The sequence below is a fragment of the Carassius gibelio genome, chromosome B8 (genome assembly GCF_023724105.1).
Source record: "Carassius gibelio isolate Cgi1373 ecotype wild population from Czech Republic chromosome B8, carGib1.2-hapl.c, whole genome shotgun sequence".
Classification (NCBI taxonomy): Eukaryota; Metazoa; Chordata; class Actinopteri; order Cypriniformes; family Cyprinidae; genus Carassius; species Carassius gibelio.
This window is the reverse complement of record NC_068403.1, coordinates 24,569,438-24,592,047: the sequence shown is the minus strand read 5'-3', so window position 1 is coordinate 24,592,047 and position 22,610 is coordinate 24,569,438. Positions and strand designations below refer to the sequence as shown.

At 38.0% G+C, this 22,610-nt stretch overlaps 1 protein-coding gene across 1 annotated transcript; it reads left to right on the top strand.

Annotated features, from left to right (window-relative positions):
- The first annotated feature begins 9,282 nt into the window (after positions 1-9,282).
- Positions 9,283-19,949, top strand: stc1 (stanniocalcin 1). Its single transcript, XM_052562441.1, has 4 exons — positions 9,283-9,599; positions 16,836-16,978; positions 17,299-17,510; positions 19,552-19,949. Exons 1-4 carry the CDS (start codon positions 9,485-9,487, stop codon positions 19,832-19,834), a joined length of 753 nt encoding a protein of 250 aa, XP_052418401.1. The 5' UTR covers positions 9,283-9,484; the 3' UTR covers positions 19,835-19,949.
- The last annotated feature ends 2,661 nt before the right edge of the window (positions 19,950-22,610 follow it).

Genomic DNA, 22,610 nt, shown 5'->3' with positions numbered 1-22,610 from the left:
AGATCTTGTAATGCCTTCTGTACATACAGGTGCATTGAGTGAGTCATGTATGTAAGATCCAATTGAATTTAACATCCTCCATCAGCCGTATTTGGCTGCTTTTCTAAACAGATCTCGGTGTTTATTATAGAGGTGGGGGTATGGGTTTTGTGCCTTTACAGAATTTCATGCTGTGCTTGTATGCATCATGTGTGACATATGCATTTTATATTCATTATTTTGTTTTTAATATAATTTTTATGGGTTTACAGAAGTGGCTATTTATAACAAACACACATAACTAAGTCTAGGCCTACTTTTTCCTCAGTTGCCATTCTGATGTTGAAATGTGGAAGATTAGTGTGCAAACGGCAGCTCAGGTAAAAATACTCATTAAAAAAAAAACATTGCATCACAGGATTAGACCTCTCAGAGAACCACTAAGTTTTACAAGAAAAAAAAAAGGATTAGATAATTTTTTAAATATTTTTTTACAGAGGTTCTGTAAAAAAAAAAAAAATCAGATTTCCCATTTCCACCACAGAATAAAAAGTAAATCAAAAATGTAATTGCTAATTTTTTATCTTTTTTTAATTTTTAAGCACCATGAAGACTGGTGGTACTGATCAAGTAACTTGCGCTCCATACAATCTGCTCTGGTGCAGATAATGCTCTGGATAAGACATCTCAAACTAAAGTTGGACCAATCAAAGTGAGCAAAGTGACAAATCTCTAATGCAATAAAGTTCATCTCCCTGTTTCTCTTGCTTCAAATTCACTTAATAGCAAAAGATTGTCTTTACAACTTTGACTTGCACTTACAGTATATAGTGTAGCTAGATCTTTTCTTTTAGTTGTCCTCGTTCATGGACAGGTCCTTTCTTCTTTTTGTGTAAATTTATGTAAATTCAGAAAGAGACATTTCTGTGAGAAGTGAATCTCAGTTTCCATGTTTCAAGGCATGTGTTTAGCAGTTCATTTTCATGTGCAAAAGCTCCATAGTTATCATGAGCTCAGGATGAAAAAACACTGAGTTGTTGGAGAAGATTGATGTGCAGAAACAAAGCCTGATTGGATTGGTTTAGTTTTGTTGAACTCAAAACTAATCCTGTAACCCTGAGTTTGTTCAACCTCAAATTATTCTAACTAAAAGTTTTGTTCGTCTTTGGAGCACAATTTAAGATATTTCGGATAAAAACTGGGAGGTTTGTGACTGTCCCAAAGACTGCAAAGTAAGTTACACTGTCAAGGTCCAGAAAATATGAAAGATGTTGTAGTTCAACCGTAACATTATGAAGCGACAAGAATACTTTAAGTACACGAAGAAAACAAAAATAATGACTTTATTCAACAATTTATCTCATCTGTTTCTCTCCACATCACTATAGCGCCATTTTGGAGAATCTGAGTTGAACGCAGGCAGTGTACACTCTTTTGTGTCAGCGGAGGCACAAGGATATGTTTTTTTAAGCATAAATTTGAAATAAAACAGCGCAACCTTGTGGCACGACTGACTCAGAAGAGCGTACGCTACCTGCGTTCAGATCATAATATTTTAAATGGGGCTACGGTGATGTGGAGAGAAACAGAGAAAAGGAATTGTTGAAGAAAGTCATTATTTTAGTTTTCTTAGAGTACAAAAAGTATTCTCGTCGCTTCATAACGTTATGGTTGAAACACTGATGGCAGAATCTGCCCTACAAAGCAAAAAGGCAGTAACTGCATTTTTGGTCAAAAATTAGTTATTGTATTTTTCATGACATTCAAGGCATCCTTTGTTATGTGACAAAACATCTTATCTGAAATGTGTGTCGTTTTGGAGAAAAATGGTAGTTGTTTGTACAGTAACTACTTAGGCTGGATGACAGGATAACTTTTAAGTCATTTTTCTCAGTTCTGCACTCTGCGTAGTTACTGCCTTTTTGCTTTGTAGGCCAGAGATGGACATACTTTTCTGGACCTTGACAGTGCAACTTACTTTGTAGTCAATGAGACAGTCACAAGACTCCCGGTTTTCATCCAAAATATCTTAAATTGTGTTCCAAAGATGAGCAAAGCTTTTACAGGTTTGGAACGACATGGGGGTAAGTGATTCATGACAAAAATTACATTTTGGGGTGGAGTACCCCTTTAATAAAAAAGCGGCCACGGTCATGTATTGAATGCAGGTTTTAGCACCACTCACTGGACATTTCACTTTGAAACTGCCATAAAACGTACACTAACATATGTAATATGGTTGTTGCAAAAACTTTGCAACAAGTACATATTTCCAATGAGCCTGGGTTGCAATGTAAAATGTAAAATCTTGCAATCCTGTTTTTTTTGTTTTATGTCATTGCTACTTTTCTCACAATTCTGGCTTTTTCATGCAATTGCAAGTTTATATTTGACAAGTTGGACTTTTCTTCACATAATAACATCAAGTGGCAGCTCCCCCGATGTTGACCTTTTCACTGATACTACTCGTGTCTACCTGGATAGCAGACAAGAGAATGAGAGAATGACTTGTTTGGACACCAGCGCTTGAGTGTGTGACTTTGGGAGTGATGGCTGTTTTGGTAAATGTGTAAATATTGGATGGTCTGAAACAAGTTTCTAAAAGGTTTAAGGTGATGACTGTGACAATGTGACGCAGGCCTGTACAGATCCACTTGACTGTGGCCATGTCAACAGAACCACATCTGTTTTACATTCACTGTGATATATCTTACTGTTTTGATAAGTAAGACTTAATATGATGATGTGTCATGGGTTGACGTTTGTAGTAGAGCATTTGCTCAACTCTGAGACGTCAAATGAGCATGTGACATATTTTATACTCACTCAACTAGCTAACACCAGTGTAAACTTTGCTTTGGTGTGATGCATTCAGGCTTTGTACTTGCATACCTAAACTTTTTTTTTTTTAATCTCTGCAAATGTACGTCATCTTTTGTGGAAAGAAAAAAAAGCACTTTTTGTCATTCTGCACTAGTGACTGGATAACTTTTTTTAACAGGTTAAATTTGGATTCTGGAATAGAAGAATTGAGATGTTATTATTAAGGGAGAATGAAATTGTTGGTGACTAGCAAACATCTGATCAATTATAAAGTAATATAACATAACGGATAATGAAATATTTGCAATGTATATATTGATTTAGTCAGAATATGAACATTTTAAAAAAGCCATGTATAGAGAAAGACCCTTTTGACTATTTTATCTGTATCCACTTCTATTAATTTTACTGTTTCGATAGGTAAATTAAATTACTTTAGTATAAAAAGCTCACTAATAGTTTCTTTGTGTGGTCATCCAAGTTTATAAATCATTGCAATGACAGCATAAACACCTAAAACTCTAAGATGACGAAAACAACTTAACAGCTCTGATATAATGAATATATATCCGTCATAAATGAGCCAGCCTCTTTGCCAGGCTAAAAATGCAATGATATGCCTCAGCACACTGTAATATACTTACACTAAATGATTCATGCAGTGCTTGTTTTATGGAAATATATAGACTATTAAACCACCATCCGCACATTCCCGACCTGCTTCTTACTTTATTGACCTAAAAGTCAACACTGAAGATTTAATGCTGTTGGCATCCACTGGATTGTGATTATTTTGGACCAACATTCCTATAGACGTCTGTTGGAAAACCGAAAGGCCTGAAGTTAGTACAAGCTTTAAGGCATACACAGTTTTGCTGCTATTCTGCAACATTTGACAGGTAAACTATCCTTAAAAAAAGCTTACTAAATGGGAGTTTCACTAAACTGATGAGCCACAAAAGTATTGCTCATCACAGTCTGTGCAAGCTCTCATCTAGTTCTAATGCAGGCTAAGTGAGCATCATACTGCACCTGTAGTAGGTCATCAAAGCACATTCCACAAAGACCCTCTAGTGGACAGTGCAGGAAGTGCAGGACACAAATAGACTCATTCTTAGAGCTGAGCCATGATACAGCACACTTTACCAAATTAACCTTTGTGAGGAGTACTTAAGACAGTGTAGTTGGTTTGTTACAAGTTGTCAGTTTTATAAAGTTGCATAAAGAAAATGTGTTTGATTATATCGAAATTGCACCTTTAATGCAATGCCAAATTCTTTAACGCATAGACAGTAACTATATGTGTGTGTGTGTGTGCGTGTGTTTGCAAACTTTGATTATTCATATTAGTATTTCTTCATGTCAATGTCATTATTCATCCTATTGTAACTAAGACATATCTGCACTCCATCTTGCCAAACATCATTGTAACAGCTTTTATAGTTTAGCATAGTATAGTATAGCATGGGAAGGGAGGTGACTTGAAGACCAGTATGGTGTCCCATACTCTGAATTTGTGCTCTCCATTTAACCCATTCATGTACACGCACACACACCAGTGAGTAATGAAACTCACACACACACACACACACACACACACACACCGTGAACACACACCTGCAGCCAAATGGAGCATTTGGGGGTTCCTTGCCTTGCTCAAGGGTCTCGCCTCAGTTGTGGTAATGAGGGTGGAGAAAGCACTGGACATTCACTCATCCCACTTAGTATCCCTGCAGGACCTGAGACTCGAACCCGCAACCTTTGGGTTACAAACCTGCTCTCTAACCATTAAACCACGACTGCCGTCTAGTCCAGTCCAGTCCAGTCTAGTCCAGTCATGTGTTATGTCCAACCATTTCTTAAGCAGAAACCCGAGCTTGTAATCCGTGTACACACAGGCCCCATGACGCTGTAGGAGCAAGTGCAGGGTTACAGCTGACCTCTTGGCAGAAATGATAAATGGATGCAAATGGAGAGTAATCATAGAATCAGTTAAACTGCTTTCATGCAAAGCAATGCAAATATGCCACATGTGGTATCAGGCCAAAGCAGAATGCTCACTTTTGGTTGCCATCATGCCCTGTCTTTGAACCCTTGCCCAGCATACACACGTTCAACCCACCCCCCCCCCCCCCCCACATACACACACACACACTTCGTTCACAATGACGAAAGGTTTACAATTCCTCATGTCCAGCATCCAGATGTTTCTATTTCTCATAGTAACACGTCCCTGATTAACCACTCATAGGAGGAGACTACATTTGCCTGATATATCACTATTCCCAAGGGTTGCATTCATTTGGGGTGCAAGACCACCTGAATTTGACTTACCTCTGTTACTAGCCAAGGATGAATTCAATCCATATGTGAGCGCAGCTGTTGAATCTTTAGCCTTCTCTGGGTACTTCCTCAAATGAATGAAATGGTACAATCTGGCTTAGATGTTCTACTTTTTTTGTTCAAAATAAACGATGTGGTGTAAAGCATTCAAACCATGACAAAAGTCAATTGCTGGTTGAAGATGCCAAAGCTAAGCTGAGACGAAGGGCATAAGAAACACATTGCTACACACCATTTATCCTTGTCTTTCCATGGTCGAAAAAAATCGAATTGGGACAAGAACCCAAAAAAGTGGAGAATCATTTTGAGAATCACTTTCCTCATAATGCTCAGATATGCGTATGCTTATGAGAACATCCAAAGAGGGCTCTTAAAGGTAAAATATTTTTTTCTCATATTGTCAAATGTGCCCCCAAGGAGCCATTTTAATGATAATAATAATTCTGATAACTTTCCCAGAACAGCTGGATTGAACTCCTTGCCACAATCTAAACACTGCTCGAGTCAATCTTGCAGAAAATTGGATTTTGTAATACCATTTTCTTCATTTTTTGCTGGGGTGAATTCTGTCTTCCTACATTTGCACAGAATCAATATCTTAGTAACAGTCAAGATGCACTTAAGAGATATGGTCGCATTCAGTACTAGAGTGGTCAAAAAATAGGCTTGTAATAGGCTTTGAAACGGACTGAAATGCAACTCTGTGAACTTGATTTTTGAAAGCATTCTGGATGCATTATTTGTACTAAAAATGTACTGACAGCTTGCTTTTACACCTGCATCATCATGGAAACTCTGGATAACATGTAAACTTTCAGAACTGCAGGTCCTTCATATGTCCAAGTGTAGCAAGTACATTAGCAAGTGCTAATGTAATCTAAAAGTCATTTCCTCTTGCTTTGGCAGGTCTAGTGCACACATGCAGTGAGGCATTGATTGACTGGTGCGATGTGTGACTGGACTGGCACCCCTGTTATCATACTCCATCCTGTTTATCATAATGCTTTCTTCACCTTGGTGATAACATAAAATTCAGTTGAATGAAATTATGCAATGAATTCAAATGTTTTGTAGTCGCTCAGTTACTAACAGGCTGGCATAATCCCAGTTTAGTGTTTATTGCCCAAAGCGTTTAAAGACAAGTGTGCTTTGCTTTGAAATTGCAATAAACTGCTGAGAGAATCTAAGAATGAATCTTCCTGGCGTAGCAGATATAAGATCTAAAGATGTAAAGCTATCAATGTAATTGACAAATGAAGCAGGTCACTAGACGTTGTGAAGGATGATATATTAGTTTTAGTGTTACTATATAAATAAAACGACAGACCTACCATAATAATGTCTACAAATCAAACCTCTGAACGGTAAAGCCTTTAAAAACTTCATTTGAAAAGCTTGTCCCAGATATCGAAGTGAAAAAAAGCTTGCCAACCAATTTAATAGATCTGTATCAAGAAGTAGCCGAATACTACAAACTAACAGTTTCTTATTGGCAAGTTATGTCTCAGAGCTATTCTTTATCAACTGCATGAATCTGAATGCCTTAAATGAAAAGAGGTTGACCTTTCCTGCACTCTTCAACCCCTACTGTATTTTTCACCATTATTATTGAAACTGCTTAATTGCTGCATTGGAGAAAAGAAGAGTTCATTCCCTAACAGTCTTGAAGCCACTAACAGAGTTTCACTTTATTATAGCAAGTTAAGGTTTCATTGTCTATTTTCACTTGGGATAAAAATATCTAAAGCAATGTTCTTTAGATGTAAAGATCTCTTCTAAATGTTGAATCTCTCAAAACTACTGGTGCATTTTAAACAGGTACTTTGCAATGATGCAATTTGATCCGTAATGGTGTTTTTACGGTGCTCCTGTAGCTTTGCAAAGGGGAAATAGTAGGTATAAGACCTTCTGATTCATCTGATGGCGTTGCAGAGGATGTGGTGATCTGTAGCTGACTCACAATCCATTGATGGTGTTTTCACTTGGAAACACCTGCTGAATGTACACTGCTTTCAAAGACGGGAAAAGCATTCAGATGTTGCACATTGGGTTACTCAGCAAATTAAGAATGTTTGTTGAAGGCTGATTAAATAACTGGCAATGGTATAAAAAAAGGCTTACACTTTATCTGAATGTATCCCTGTTATGGTGTAGTTATACATTTCAGTACTGGGTAATATTAATTAACTATGTACTTACTACATGGCTGGGCTTAGGATTGGGTTATGGCTATAGGTTTACTTGCTTAATTTATTGTTATTATAATAGTAAGTATATGTAACGTGTAACAAGAATACCTTCAAATAAAGTGTTGCCAAAAAAAAATAAAAAAAATCAACAGTGAGAAACAGACTGTCGTTTGAAAGGTTTCAACCTCAATGCTTTGTTACAAGAAAGATCAGTAAAAGTAGGATCCAGTGTAATGTATATGAAGGAACACTGTTAATATGAAGTCTTACTGTGATGTGCTTGGGCTAAAGGAAATATGAAATGTTAGTAAACTTCACCGAAAATCAGGTCTACACAATAAAACCACATTTGAACATGTTATGATGAGGCTTGTCTATATAATTTATAAGTCGTTTTGGATAAAGACATCTGCTAAATTATTATTATTTATTTTTTTTATTTTTTTTTATGTTTAAATAGTATTGAAAAGCATGAATATGCTGTGTAATGGCGGTCCCCTGTGTGAAAACTTACCCCATAGGGTTATAACATGCAGGACCAAAGTACAGTAATTCACATAAACCGACTCTGAGAAATATCAGTTGGAGTAAAAAGTGTGTCGACTAGCCCCAGCCTCAGTTGCAACAAGACGCTCATTAAGAGACCTTCCCTTTAGGAATGAAAGAGTGTTCGGAATAAAATACTGCTCTTTTCCTTTCTTCAATGCTAAAAGTGAGCAGATGTCTCACTTGAACATGACTGTGCTGATTGCGCGATTATTCACGCACGGACTTCAGTGTCACATTACGCGTGCGCTTCTGCACGTGCGCCCTGCGCGAGCTCGAGTGCGCGAGTTGCGAGACGCGCAAAGTCAACACAGTGATGCTTTCCATACGCTGCATGATTTGTGTCAATAACTGCGTAGTTTATCTGTCAGCTAGAGACGATTCCGCCCGCTTCGCCCAACAATAGCGGCATTATTGCAGAGGGTCCATCAAAATGCCAAAGCGATAAAAATGCGGGTCATTTGAATAACTTCAAATGTTATTTCTCAAAGACATTAAAAGAAAAACAAAGAACGCAATGCATTTGACTAAAACGCGACCATGTGGTAGCGGCTTTAGCAGACAGTTGAAATATAACACTAAGGATTACTGAATGAAACAAAAAGATAAAGAAAAACATTTGCCAACGCCATTATTGAGATTTAGACGTGCGTGATCAGACTCGAGTTCAACAGCACTGGGGTCATATGGATGCCAAATTATTTAACAGCCCGGTTTACTCATTTAAAGTGACATAAATCTCAGTTTTTTGACATAAATCTCATTTTCATGAGGTTTTAAAAGAGATTGGTCATTTTTTGGGGAACTAGTTTGGCCCGATCACCCAAATCAGGTTTAAAACGCACAATTCTGTATGTAGAGAAAGTGTTTAGACTTTCAGGACTGGGGTCATATTAATGTCATATTATTTAATAGACCTCATTTAAAGTGACATAAATCTCATTTTTCTTAGTAGCCTTCATCGTGAGGATGTGCCAGACGCTGGTTTTAAAGGAGTTTGGTCATTTTTTGAGGAAACCAGCTTGGCCAGAACATCACTGATCGTTGTATGCATAGAAAGTGGTCGATGTGGCTGTGGTAAATAATAAGCCATTTTTAGATAGTTGAACCGCAGCGCGCGTGAGCTCCTTGTTATGAAGTAGTATCAAATACGCGGACGCGCTCTTTGAAGTGGATATATATATATATATTTGTATATGACAACAGTGCGCGGATGTGAGCGTTTTCCCAATCACCTTTCCCAAGTAAAAAGGAACAGCAAACTTTACGCCATACGAGAAGCCTATTTAAATGCCACGGATCAATGAATGAAAGTTTGAGCTGAGGCTGTGTTTGTGCGCCTGCTGTGATGTGATTGGGCTGAGCGGCGAGCTCGTGATGCTCGGGCACATATAAAGGGCGACCTGCGCTCCTGTCATGCACGCGGCTGGAAGAAGAAATTGCTGGAGAGATCAGCCGGACAGACAGAGCCTTCATGATACTGCCCACATCACACGCATTTCCTCAACGAAGTCGCCGAGAACACGCACCGCGCAACGCGCAAGACATAAAGGAAATCCTCTTTTATTGCCCTTCATAAAAGCCCCAGTGTCATTTAGTGAGAGATGCCGCCAAGGACCGGACTTTTGCTGCTCGCCGTGCTCATCGCCTCCGCGTATGAACTGGATCAGAACGAATCCTACTCGCCCAGGAGAGCACGCTTCTCCCACAACAGCCCCTGTAAGTAGGAAGCGTTCGGGAATGATGAGCCGGCTGTGTGCTGCTGACACGCATGCATCGGTGTAGGGTAGATCAGATGAGAGCTGTCATCTCTCCTAGGATGAGCTCTCATCCAATGCGTCTGTGAGAGATGTATCAGTGAATATCACGTTCATCCTCTGACCTGCATATAAGGGACTCATCATAGCTCATGATGAGCTTCTTGTGATGCACTGAGCGCGATGAATGAATATGAATGATGATTCCGCCGCCGCTTCCAGCCTCAAAAGCATGCACGAGTTTCTACGTTGGGGAGAAAATGCTAGAGTAAAAACCTGTTCGTTGGTTACCTGACCACATACCGTGAAAACAGCATTAGACATTTTAAAGATAGTATACTTTTAACGTAAAATGGTACAAATTAATAAAAAATTAAAACTAGGAGTTGCCTTATAATTGAAAAGAACATGTAGGCTATATATAGCCAATAAATACCACATTCTTTTAAACTCTGTTTAAATGGTGTTCCTTGGAAGTAAAAAGTAGGCTAGAAATTGCATTTAATTTGTATTTTAACCGTTTCGAGACACTTTAGAGCAAAATTATTATTTACAACTATAGGCTTTTTCTTATTAAATTTAACAAGGCAATACAATACAATTATGCTTATTACGTAATACTGGAAAACAAAAACGTGAAACAAAATTCACACACAGAAACTGCTTGCGAATTTCACATTTAATTGCCATGAAATTGCAAGTAATAATGTAAAAATTTGGTAAGACTGTGGTAAGTGTGGTAATATATATATATATATATATAAATAATTTTTCTTTTTTTTTTTTTGTTAAATGCAGTTCAGTAACTTAGAGAAAGAAAAAAAGAATAATGTTATTATATGTAGGAACAAAATACGAATTGTTTTATAATTTATTTATATCCTTGTGGAAACCATCATATTTGTTTACATTTTCCAGTCCTTTAAACCGATTTGTTGACCATATTACTGAGAGTGCTGCTATTTCATATAACAGCACTGGGGCATAACGTCAGTGGGCTTCTTGGCTCCTTTTCTCCTTTTGTAACTATTTTTTATTGGGAGATAGAAAATAATTAGCCAAATTCTGTATGAAAAAAAAGAATATTAACCTCTTGCGGTGGACTGTATATCAGTATGGCTTTGTAATCACAGGAAATCAAAGTCATGCTGATATTCACTACTACAGCATTCTTGTGTGATAATTGGGTCATTTTGTGTGTTACTCAGTTATTAGTGTTTTGCATTTGTGTGGGTGACACTGGTTCTGTCTTAATGTTATGATTAGCAACAGCTGCGAATTTGTATGTTTTTTTAGTCATTATGTGGTCTTGCATTATGTTATTATTACATTTTACAGTAACAGATTTCCAATAGCTTGAATAGGTTGGTTTATCGACATTATATAAGTTAATGATATATCATTATTACTCTCTGATACTTTTTTGCAAGCACAGTTGCCAAGTTGCTTATATATAAATACCAAGTTCTATATATATATATATATATATATATATATATATATATATATATATATATATATATATATATATATATATATATATATATATAAATATATATAGGGTGATAGAGTTAAACCCTCTTATACCCAGCAGAAATGTTTTAAAACATTTCCACATACATTTAAGTCACTACAGTACTTTCTAAATATAAAGCATTGCACCATTCGTGATGTTGGTTATTCATTCTCTGTGAAAGAGTTTGAGGTAGATCCAATGAGTGGTTTGTATATGAAAGGCTTTCCCCAGTGAGGTCATACTTTCACGCTTCATATTCCAGCTTTCATGGCTTACACCTGAACCAGCTAACCGAGGTCTTCAGGTCCATTTGAAAATGACAGGTTATACAGGTAGAGATCTGTAGGGTGGACAGCTCGCTTACACTAACGTTTAATGGACTAGACACAATGGATGCTTTAAATGACATTGTGTGCACCTGAAAAGACCCAACACTATTAAAGATGATGAATTGTTCTGACCTTCTGCTCATTATATTTAAACTGAAGATCTGGTGTCAGTATTACAATAGGTTGTGCCTTTGTCTTTAATGAATTCAGTAATTAATATGCTGCAGAGAAAAGCTCGTCCAAGTGTCAAATAGTGGATCTGTGTGTGGTGTGGGACACTCAGTTCCGCTCTGTCTCTGGACGGGACGTGAAAACCTTTGTCAAACTCCACTTGGTATTTGCATAACTTCCTGTTGTACTTAGTTGCCAGGGAGACATGTACTGACTCAGTGCTTTTGAGACAAAGAGACAGTGGTGCACTGATAATTCCAAAAGAGCAAAATGAACAGTGTATTTACTGTTATTAAAACAAAAGGGGGTTAATAGGTCATTAATGGGTAAATTAATAGATTGCATTTCTTAAATAATCAACCGGGCACTGTGTATAATGTATGCATTACAAAAAATAAAAACACTTGGGCAGTACCTTTTCAAAAGGTAATAATATGAACCATTTTGGTGCCAATTTGTTAACTTCAAATGCTGAAATGTAACTTTAAGGTACTAAAATGCACCCTTATGGGTCAATTAGGTACCTTTTGAACAGCATTTGATTCTAGTTCAAGGGGTAGTTCACCAAAAAATGTAAATCGGCTCCAAAACTGTAAGTTCCTTTCTTCTGTTAAACGTTAAAGAATAATGTGAGTAACCAAGTTTCTGGTCCTCACTGACTTCTATAGTATGTTTTCCATTCTATAGTCAGTGGTGACCATCAACTGTTTCGTTCAAACATTCTTTCAAATATTTTCTTTTGGGCTCAGTAGAAGAACAAAACTCATACAGGTTTGGAACAACTTGAGGGTGAGTAAATGATGACCGAATTTTCATTTTTGGGTGAACTATACCTTTAATGAGAATATGATAAAACCACAGATGGGATCTTCAAATAATGAACAAGTCCAATTGTGCTTTAAATGAATGAACTCTCCTTGACATATTAAGGCAATTGCAGTGTCGTCTCCGAATCCGCGAGGTCTAGCTGAGTCATGCATTACAGTCTGGTGTGAAACACTGACACTTGAGGGCCACAGGTTCAAGTCGGGGTCACGCGCTCCGCAAGTTGAAATCTGAACAGGTAGCTATGTAAGTATAGAACATGAATTATTCATTTCAACAATTCACCCTATTAGTCTGCGTGGAAATGAGTAATATCACCTGTCGAGAACCATATGCAGGATCTCTGATAACTTACCCAGTTGAGGTTTTACAACACTTGATGATACACGAGAGAGTAAGAGAGAAAGCAAACACAAGACTGTGCATTGTCTATTGATGCGTTTTCCTGAATCTCAAATGAGTCCTGACCTGTCGAGGCCCATCGCAGTACCCTCAGAATGATTAGAGTGAGCCGGCCAAGCCGTATTCAAGTTTCATTCATCACAATATGTCTAATCATCATGCCTGTTTTCCCACCACAGTACAATAAGTGCTCTATGAAAGCATCAAATGCAATATCAAACCCATATTTTACGCCTCTTCTCAGCCGTGTGCAGTGGAACTGAAGGGACAGCCCCTGAACTGTGTGGCCTGATTAATCTCTAACTCTATTTTCCCTTGTAAGGTTACTGATGACATCTAGGGTTTGTCCAGTGATACAAAAAAAAGCCTTGCCAACACACGTTCCCTCATATAATGCAATAAGAGCAGCAAAATCAGAGTGATTTTGTTTGTTTTTAATGTGGCAGTGCTAGAGTCCCAGTGTTTTCCCTGGAAGCCACATAGTGATTTGGCTTCATCATACATACACAAAATACAGAAATAATATAGTTTAATGTAATATACTTGAGTGTGAATTGAATGTATTTGGACACTTATTGCATTTGATTTGCAATGAAATAGAGGTTAATTACAGTTAGCTTAAGAGTGCTTTTTTTGATCCACTTAAGTACATCTTTATGTTATTATTATTATTTACCTAGCATGTGTTCCCTGGGAATCGAACCTACAACCTTTTACATTGCAAACACAGTGCCCTACCACTGAGCCACAGGAACACTGTGTTTATTTGTATGTTAGTCGACACATAGAAATGAGTGCACTCATTTAAAGCGCCTCAAAACATTATTAAAACATAACTGATTTTAAATGCACTTTAAAGTAAAACTCTTAATTTGACATTATTACAAAAATGTAAGAAACATAGTGATAAAAGTGCCTCTCTTTAAGTACACTTAAGTGGCCTTTTAATTCATTAATATTATACTTTTTTTTAAGATTAAAAGTACACTAAAAGTGTACATTCAATACAATTTAGCACACTTCTCTTTAAAAGTACACCTCAGGTTAGATCACATGATTTCGTTCACACCACGGTAAAATTTTCCCTTGATTCTGAAAAAAGGTGAAGCAGAACAACTTCTAGTCTTGTATTCACAAGGAAAACTGTTCCGCTGATAAAAGAGGCCAGTCATGGAAACATTTCACCCTCACTTGTCCTGAGGCTAACAACGAGTGTAGGAAAGTGATACAATTGTATTTGGTATTAAAATGAAGATGTTTATCGTTTTTATGACTTTTTCATAGCTCAGGGGATGTAATAGAGTTCTCGGTTGCTTTTCGCTGAAGTATCAACTTTGTCTTGGATGCTTCTCCTTAATTTCCTTTGGAAGACTGAAAATAGAAACAACCACAATATTAATTTGGACAGCACAGCTGATTTATTATTGGAAGAATTTGATGAGAGACACCTGAGTTTGTATTGCGATCTCTGATTTCAGTATTTGCAGTATTTCGCCAAAGCAGAACACAGTTGGAGATAATGTTGGGGAGACGTGTAATAGGTCCATACTGGGAGACAAACCTTGTTTTCTGGTCTTATTTGGTCTCTCAGACTGGTTTGTTAGCTGGTTTTAGAAGGGATTGGGCATCTTTTAGCTAATTAGACTTAGAGACCAACTGAGCACTCAGTTAAACCACCTAAACACCAGCTTGAACATATTGTCCATCTGACACCAGACCAACTTTTTTTCATTCTTATGGGTGGTCAGATTTGTAGCTTATTAATAAAAAAGCGCTTGCATTAATTGATCTGTTATAATGAGTTTTATTTAAGCTGTAAAGTCGTTTTCTTCTATTTTTTATGGTCATTTTGGGGGTTTTGCTATTACATTGTCTTGGTAACAAAGTTTTCAATTGGACACAACACAGACAAAAAAGTTTTTCACAACATATTCACGCTAACATATTGTTTACATCTTGCGGCTAACATAACATCTACAGATTGGCCTCATTCACTTCCACTGTAAGAATCTCACTGTAACCCTGATTTATGCTTTTTATACAGATAATCACAGACAAGCCGATATTATATTTTGCTGTAATCGACATTGTGGCCCAAGTGTTGTCAACAGAGTTTAACTTTTATTGAACCCAGGATTTTCCGTTAATGTGCACAGTGAGCGAATGGCCTTAACAGAATGTACATCTGAGATCTTGCCCTAACCTGCTCCTATGGACAATAGACATATTCACTGCATGACATTTGGGGGGTTTCTGGTTATTTCAGAAGTCTGCCTTTTGCCAGGAGCATTGACACAGCAACACACAGCCTATTTTCCTTCAGATACAGTAAAGTGAGTGTGTAGCAACAACAGCCTGTCTTTCTCTCCCTCACACACACACACCCTTGAGGTTACTTCTCGGCGTGGCGTGGGATCCTGGCCCTGCAGGCTACAAGTTTGTGCGGCAAAGCGTTTATAGTCTTTGGCGTGGAACTGTTGGAGGTGGTGGTTTGGCCCTCTTACTCAACCCACTGAAAGTTACTGTCTTGTCACATGTAAGGGTAATGGAAACAATTGCCAAAAGAGACAGTCAGCAGAACCCAATACAGCGTGGCACACATGCCCTACACCCCTCTCTGTCACTCCCTGACTACGGGGCCAAATGCAGGGCACAAAACGCCCAGACTACCACAAAGCCTGCTGTGGATATTCTTCATTCAGTGGGTCACAGTCCCAAGAAGAGAAAAATGGCTGGAATACCCATAAAATTTATGGCAGAGAGTGGAGTGGAGCCGTGACGCCAGTGCTTGGCTCAGTTGCTATATATTTCAGGGTGTCAAGTGGCTAGTCAAGCTTGTTGTTATTTGTCATTTTAAGTCGAAATTTGGCTGGCTGTCAAAATCGGATGGAAACTCACTCATAAAATCCAAGTATTTGTTCCAGTTTGTACTATAGTTCCCCCAGACTGAGTGGTATTTAAAATATCCCGTGGGCTTGGAGGTGATAATGAGAAAGTGTCCCCTTAAAAATGATCCCATGTTCACTTGTAAGCAAGGTGAGGAATTCATTATGTTGCCTAAATGGTTTCACAAGTTCATTGCTACTACGCACAATGTGTTTCTCCTTAAATCATTTCCCCATGAGAATATGTTCCAGCATTAACTGCCCCGTTCCTCACAATGGGAGTCCAGACCGTCTCCAAAGACTGTTCCCTCAATAACCCTCAGTGGCTTGTCTCCAGGTCTGTGAGAAAGTACAGGCTGAACTGTCCAAGTAGTAGAAGGAAGTTCATTTGTTTCAACGACCGAGCTGAGAATCCAGTGGATGGATGGATTAGTGAGTGAGAAATATTGCAGAATCTGAACTATTTTTTGTCAAGCATGGGGAAAACAAATGGAACAAAAACCCTCAGAAATGTTCATTTTGATTAGTTTGTTGCCAAATAATGCATACATTCAACATACTTTGTCAGTGACAATGTTTTCAGTGGACTTTCAACATTTTTGGTAATCATACAAACAACCTGGCAAACATAATTTACATCATCACATGCCAACAAACCAATGACAACATGGAACAATAATCCAAATTCCTACGTAACTTATTTGCAGAAAATTGCCTTTGTCTGTCAAACAATTCACGTACAGTTACGTATTCCCATAATTTTATTATATTAGCTTTAGCAGAACCTGATTTGACCAAGTGTGACATGTTCCTGCATCAACATCTTTGTGTGGAAGGATATTTCCAGAACCAGCACCAGCTAAAATGTGGCTGGGCACTAATGCATTCAATACGGGTACCTATACCTAAATATCATACAGTATATACTGTACTGTATATTGCCAAATTTGGTTTGGACAAATATTACTTGATGTACGTTTATGCCTATTAAAAGAAGAAATGTGCTCAAGACTGCTCTTCAGATTCTGCTAATGTTCTTGTCAAATCTAACGGTGATTTTGTTTTTGCAGCGGATGTGACGCGCTGCTTGAACAGTGCGCTCCAGGTGGGTTGCAGTGCCTTCGCCTGTCTTGAAAACTCAACGTGTGACACAGATGGCATGCACGACATCTGCAAGTCCTTTCTCTACAGTGCTGCTAAATTCGACACTCAGGTATGTATGTTCGCAAACAATTCAAGCCAAAGAACAATAAAGATATATCGGTTAATCGATGGATACACAATATCCTATTGAAGTCAAAGGCACCTTCTCAGCAAACAGTAGGAAGCTAAGAAGCAATAGGATTGGATGAATCCTGTCAAATGAATGCAATTGAATTCCACTGAGCTCTGAAAGTCTGATGGTCTTATATAGACTCAAATGATATCAAAAGAATGAGTTGTTTGAGAACCATTTATACTTTTTAGTGGCCATTGTTCCACTTAATTATAAGATGGACTGAAGTCACATATGGTTTCCTGTTCATTTTGCAGGGCAAGGCTTTTGTGAAAGAAAGCTTGAAGTGCATCGCCAATGGCATCACTTCCAAGATCTTTCTAACAGTCAGAAGGTGTTCCACCTTCCAGAGGATGATTTCAGAGGTTCAAGATGAGTGTTACAGCAAGCAGGATATTTGTACAGTGGCCAAATCAAACCCAGAAGCCATTGCAGAGGTGGCTCAGCTTCCCAGCCACTTCCCCAACAGGTAAGACTTATGGGGCCCTATTATACACCCGGCGCAATGCGACGCAAGGCGCAGCACAAGTGTGTTTGCTAGTTTAAGTCCGGCGCCGTTCGCATTTTCCCATCCACACCATTTAATTAACAAATGCATCTGCGCCCATTTTTGCGCCCATGGGCGTGCTGGTCTTAAAAAGAGGGCGATGGTGCAATGCTATTTTAAGGAGCTGAAGATAAACTGCGCCATAGACCAACTCAAACCTGGTCTAAAGTCTGGTGCAATGTTTTTCTTTGTTATTTAAAGAGCGTGTTAGTATAGGTGGGTCCACAGCAGCACACAAACATGCCAAATATTAAAAATTAAAGGATTGCAATGCATACTAATTTTTTGTAGGCTAATTATATATAAATGTCTACATGTCATAATGGATATTAATCACATGTATCAGAATAAGGCTATCTATTTGCTCGCACACGAGCAGCTCCGTTTCATCTCGGAGACGCGTTCTGTCTTTGCGTTTGCCAAAAAACACCCATTACTCATTAAGAGAATAGGGACAACCCCTTTAGACCATGCACCTGGGCACGCCAATTGTTTTTCCGTCATTAAAATAGCAAAAGTGGATTTGGATACACCCTGAGTGCACCTGCGCGTGCGCTTTACTCTTTGCGTTTAGATCGTTAAAATAGGGCCCATGAACAAGATGAAAAGATTTCATCTTTTGGTGTACACAAAAAAAGGTTTCAGAGTTGTTGAACAAACTATCATGCTAGATTTAGGAATTAAAGAATCAGTTAGGTGGTATATTTTTTTTTAAGTATAAAACATAAAGTATATTTAAAGAAATGTACCTGCAGATAATATAATATTACTGAAATAAAAGACCACTTAAGTATATAAAGCGTACACTTTCATGACTACAGTATGTTTCTGAATACAACTTATGCAAGTAGACTATGAAAAGTGCACTTTTAATCATCTGAAATTAAGTTTTACTTTAAATTAGATTTTATATCAGCCATTCGTTATTAAACTTTTGTCATGAAATAAAACGCACAATTATTTTGATGTGTCGACTAACATACTAAAGCACATGTAAAGATTATATATTTAACTGTAGTGTGTTATTCAGTATTACATGTAAAGTGAATATAATTTAACTTGACAAAGAAATTACACAGAAGTTTCAACAGAAATGACATTAAAATATATTTAGTTACCATAAATGCTTGTCTGTACATTCAGCAGCACATTTTTACATTTTGAAACATATTTCCAAGACGATAGAAAAATTCTGTCAGGACCACTAACATAGCATGCTGTTTGGATTGGTGGTATGGTTCTGTTCTGGGCAGGAACTCCCTGCGCATCCATGCAGCATAGCATGGATAAGAGCAAGGAAGAGCAGCGATAATGAATAATTATCAGATAATTAATTAGATAATTAGTCTAATTCAAAGGAGAATCAGAAGCTAAATCCTGACTGACAGAGGAGGAGCTGGGGATGGAGGAGGGTAATTAGCTATTGAGCAATGCTAAAACTGCTGATAATACTGAAGGACCTTATATATGAATGCCTAGATAGGTATCGTATCCCTATAGGTAGATTGGGATCAGCAGAGAGTCAGTTGATGCGAGCTTGACAAATGTGACCTGCCAGAACTAACACTACGCTTGATAATTAACAAATTGCATAAAGATGTACTTACTTAAGAGGGTCAAAAAAACAGCTACTTGCATTTGTTCTAAAACTGTGAAATTGATTAATCGTGATTAATCAACAATTCCCTCCACGTGTTCCAAAGCACAAATTCAAAATTTGCATTAAAAAAAGTAGAAACAGTGGAAACGAGCTTGCTCGAAATCTGACTGATTTTGTGGCAACAACCAACGTTTTAAAAAATAATAATTTGCGAGGAATTCAAAAAATATAAATGGTCTTTACTTTTTTATTCTGAATTTGCTGAGCATTCGCAGCACTATCTGTAGCTTTCTAATGCTGCTAAAGCCGCTAATTTGTTGACGCACTGCATGGCTCAGCATGAGTTTTCTTGTCCCACCGCAGGTTTTATGGGAAACTACTGCAGAGTTTGATGGAGTGTGACGATGAGACGGTGGACCTGGTGAGGGCAAATCTGTTGACCCGGTTAGGGCCCGAGATCACCATGCTCTTCCAATTACTGCAGAACAAGCCGTGTCCGTCTGCTGCAGTACCTACTGGAATGGAGACCCGTGGTGGGTGGCGGTGGTCTGTCAGTCCCAATGGATTCAAGAACCAGCCAAATCTACGCAACAGAGATGCCTCGAACCTCTTGGGCAAGAAACGCAACATTGGTGACAGCTCTTAAACTTCAGACCAATTTGTCAGGCCAAACTTAGCCATCGAGCACACATACACAAACGCAATTGAAAACACACACACACACACACATAAAAAAAAAAAAAAAAAAAAGCAAGACAAAACAGTGGTTTATTTTCCAAGGCTATACAGGGACACATTCCTTCTCAACTGGAAAAAGGCATGCACCAGTGCGAAAACATCTCGAATGTCCAATTCTATGTTTATCACTTCATATTCAACGAGTTTTACATGTTCGAGGGGAAACCGGCCTGTAGGTCGAGTCAAGGTCATCCAGCTGGAGTCACCCAGGCCATAATGTAGAGAGCTCTTAGACTTATTTCCATGAAAATATCTCTAGAAACAAAAGAAAAATACTATCCAAAAAAAAATATATAGCCATTTGTATATGAAATATATATTTCGCAGATTACAGCAAAGAAAATGTATGTGTATATAAATAACTGAATCTAGCATTGATGTGAAATAGTTGGCATGTGTTATAGAAATAAGAGTGTACTATTTATTTATTAACAGATATTTTACTACTACTTTAGCTGTTAATCTCAAATTGCCACTAGCCTTTTTGTGAAACTCTCCCATTTGGCGAGAGCTATCTTTAAATATTGATGTGCAGGAATTCATTAAAATACCAAAAAAAAAAAAGAAAACTCAAGTTCACAACAGTAGATGTCAGCGATCCACACTGGACGACCAAACACTATTGATGAAACGAGTTAGAGATGCACAGGAAGGGACCGATAACTTCTCTTCGCAATCTTTCAGCTTCATTCTGTAGACCTACAGGAGCTTTTTTGTTTTTTTTTCACTGATCGCAAACGTTTACTTAACTCTTGGATCGCCTCTCTACTTATTATCTGTTCGAGTAGTGCAGTGCAAATAAACTCTGAGAGGAAGTTCAATTCTAAGCCCTGAGCTCATTGTTAGCGCTACGTCTAAACACATATTTTGGCCAACTTATTGGACAGATGAACAAATTAGTCCCTAGTGAATATGACATGCAGAAGTCAGTTCAAGCGCGCTGTTCCCAGCGTTGCTGAGTCAAAAACTAAAATAAATAACCTAGATGTCTATTTAAAAACATATGAAACTGAATGATTAATATTTATTTTCTTACTATATTATTTAAATGTTTATTTTATTAAATTTCTGTGGGCAATATTAGTTCATTCAGCAAGCATTGGTTCACAGATATAGTGCTTTTTAATTGCATCGGCGTCCATTTTTGGGAGCTATTTGAAATGTATTTAATCGATCGCTTATTTAGTCATTCTGAGTTGACTGACCCATGTAATGACTCTGTGCTGGTCATGGGGGAACACGCTGGTCATACGAATGTTATATGGGACCACTATAATGCAAACTTTGTCAAGAGTTAATCAAGCATTGCAACATGCTGTGTATGCATTCAGGGTTAATCAGCTATATATATATATATATATATATATATATATATTTATATATATAGCTTTATCAGAGTAATTGACATCCGGTATTTCATAGCGCTGTCGTTAATGCGGTTTACGTGAGCGGTTAATTTGGGGCAGTCACTGCAAAGTGTTTTCCGGAGCCATTCTCGACACTATGCAATATACAACGTTGCCGAAAGGCCTATTTCTCTCAGAGTGTTTACCCAGGGTGAATGGGGAAGATCTCTCTCTAAGTGCTTCTTGGGGAAGTTCAGATTAGCAAAGACTGGAGGGCAGTGTTTGGCTTGGGAACGACTAAGGAGCGAGGGCCAAATCCAATCAAACTACCGCAAAACCACTTTTTGACTATTCCCGTCCAAAAATAAATTCCATAGCAAAGAAGCCATTTCACCACTGAGTGATTTAACCATTCAGACGACCAATCTGCATCGCTTAATATGACCTGATTTGTTTGAAAAACCCAGGCTAGCCATTAAACGGCTTGTTTTATGGTGAGCTCGCACTGGCGCCGTATTGGTACTGTGGTGATAATACAGCAGTTTGATTGAATTGGACCCAAAGAGAAATGAGAGAGCAGAACCGGAGAGGGCAGAATGACTGTTTTTACTTAAACCAAATGATCTTAAAATCTAAAAGTAATTTACCAAACTATGCAATAATCGCTAGAAAGGTTGCAAACTAAAATCCATGCTATCAGGCCCTAAGCGGAAATGGGGCCTTTTACGTTTTGAGACTAAGCAGCAGTAGCTTTTTTTCTTCTCCCATATGAAATCAAATCCCCAGTCCCCCAGTATTCCTTTGTTTTTTTCCCCCCTGTTTTGCGTTCCTGTTTCTGGCCACCTTTTCTCTGTGTGTATATATGTGTATTTATAATAATATATGCACTTTCTGTCTCACAGGACCACTACCATAGGGCATTGAAGCATAGTTAGATTCTGCTCAGAAACACCAGAGTAGCTGCTGCATTCTTGTTGAACATATGTGGATGCAATGGCAAAATGAGGATTTTGTTGTTGTTGTTGTTTGGGAAATACGGTATGATATCTCAATCTTTTAAACACCAAGGAAGTACCTGTACCAAACAAAGCTGCTAAACGGATTTCCAACCCCACTGTGTTACATTAAAGCTATTTTTCCATTAAAATCCCACCGGTTTGTCCAGCATTCACTGTGGTGTGAACATTTTCAAACTTAATGACCAGTGACTCGATCATGCATTACCATTTGCAGGCACTTCTGGTATCTCAGCAACAAGGGGTCCATACCATCTCCAGAGAAACAGCAGCGAGTGCAGACGTTTGCTTCAGCCCAGCTCAGAGACATTTGATGTTTAAA

Coding starts and splice junctions, on each gene's coding strand:
- stc1 (XM_052562441.1), top strand. CDS start 9,485: ATGCCGCCAAGGACCGGACTTTTGCTGCTCGCCGTGCTCATCGCCTCC. Junction 16,979..17,298: donor CTGCTAAATTCGACACTCAG/GTATGTATGTTC, acceptor TTCATTTTGCAG/GGCAAGGCTTTTGTGAAAGA. Junction 17,511..19,551: donor CCCAGCCACTTCCCCAACAG/GTAAGACTTATG, acceptor GTCCCACCGCAG/GTTTTATGGGAAACTACTGC.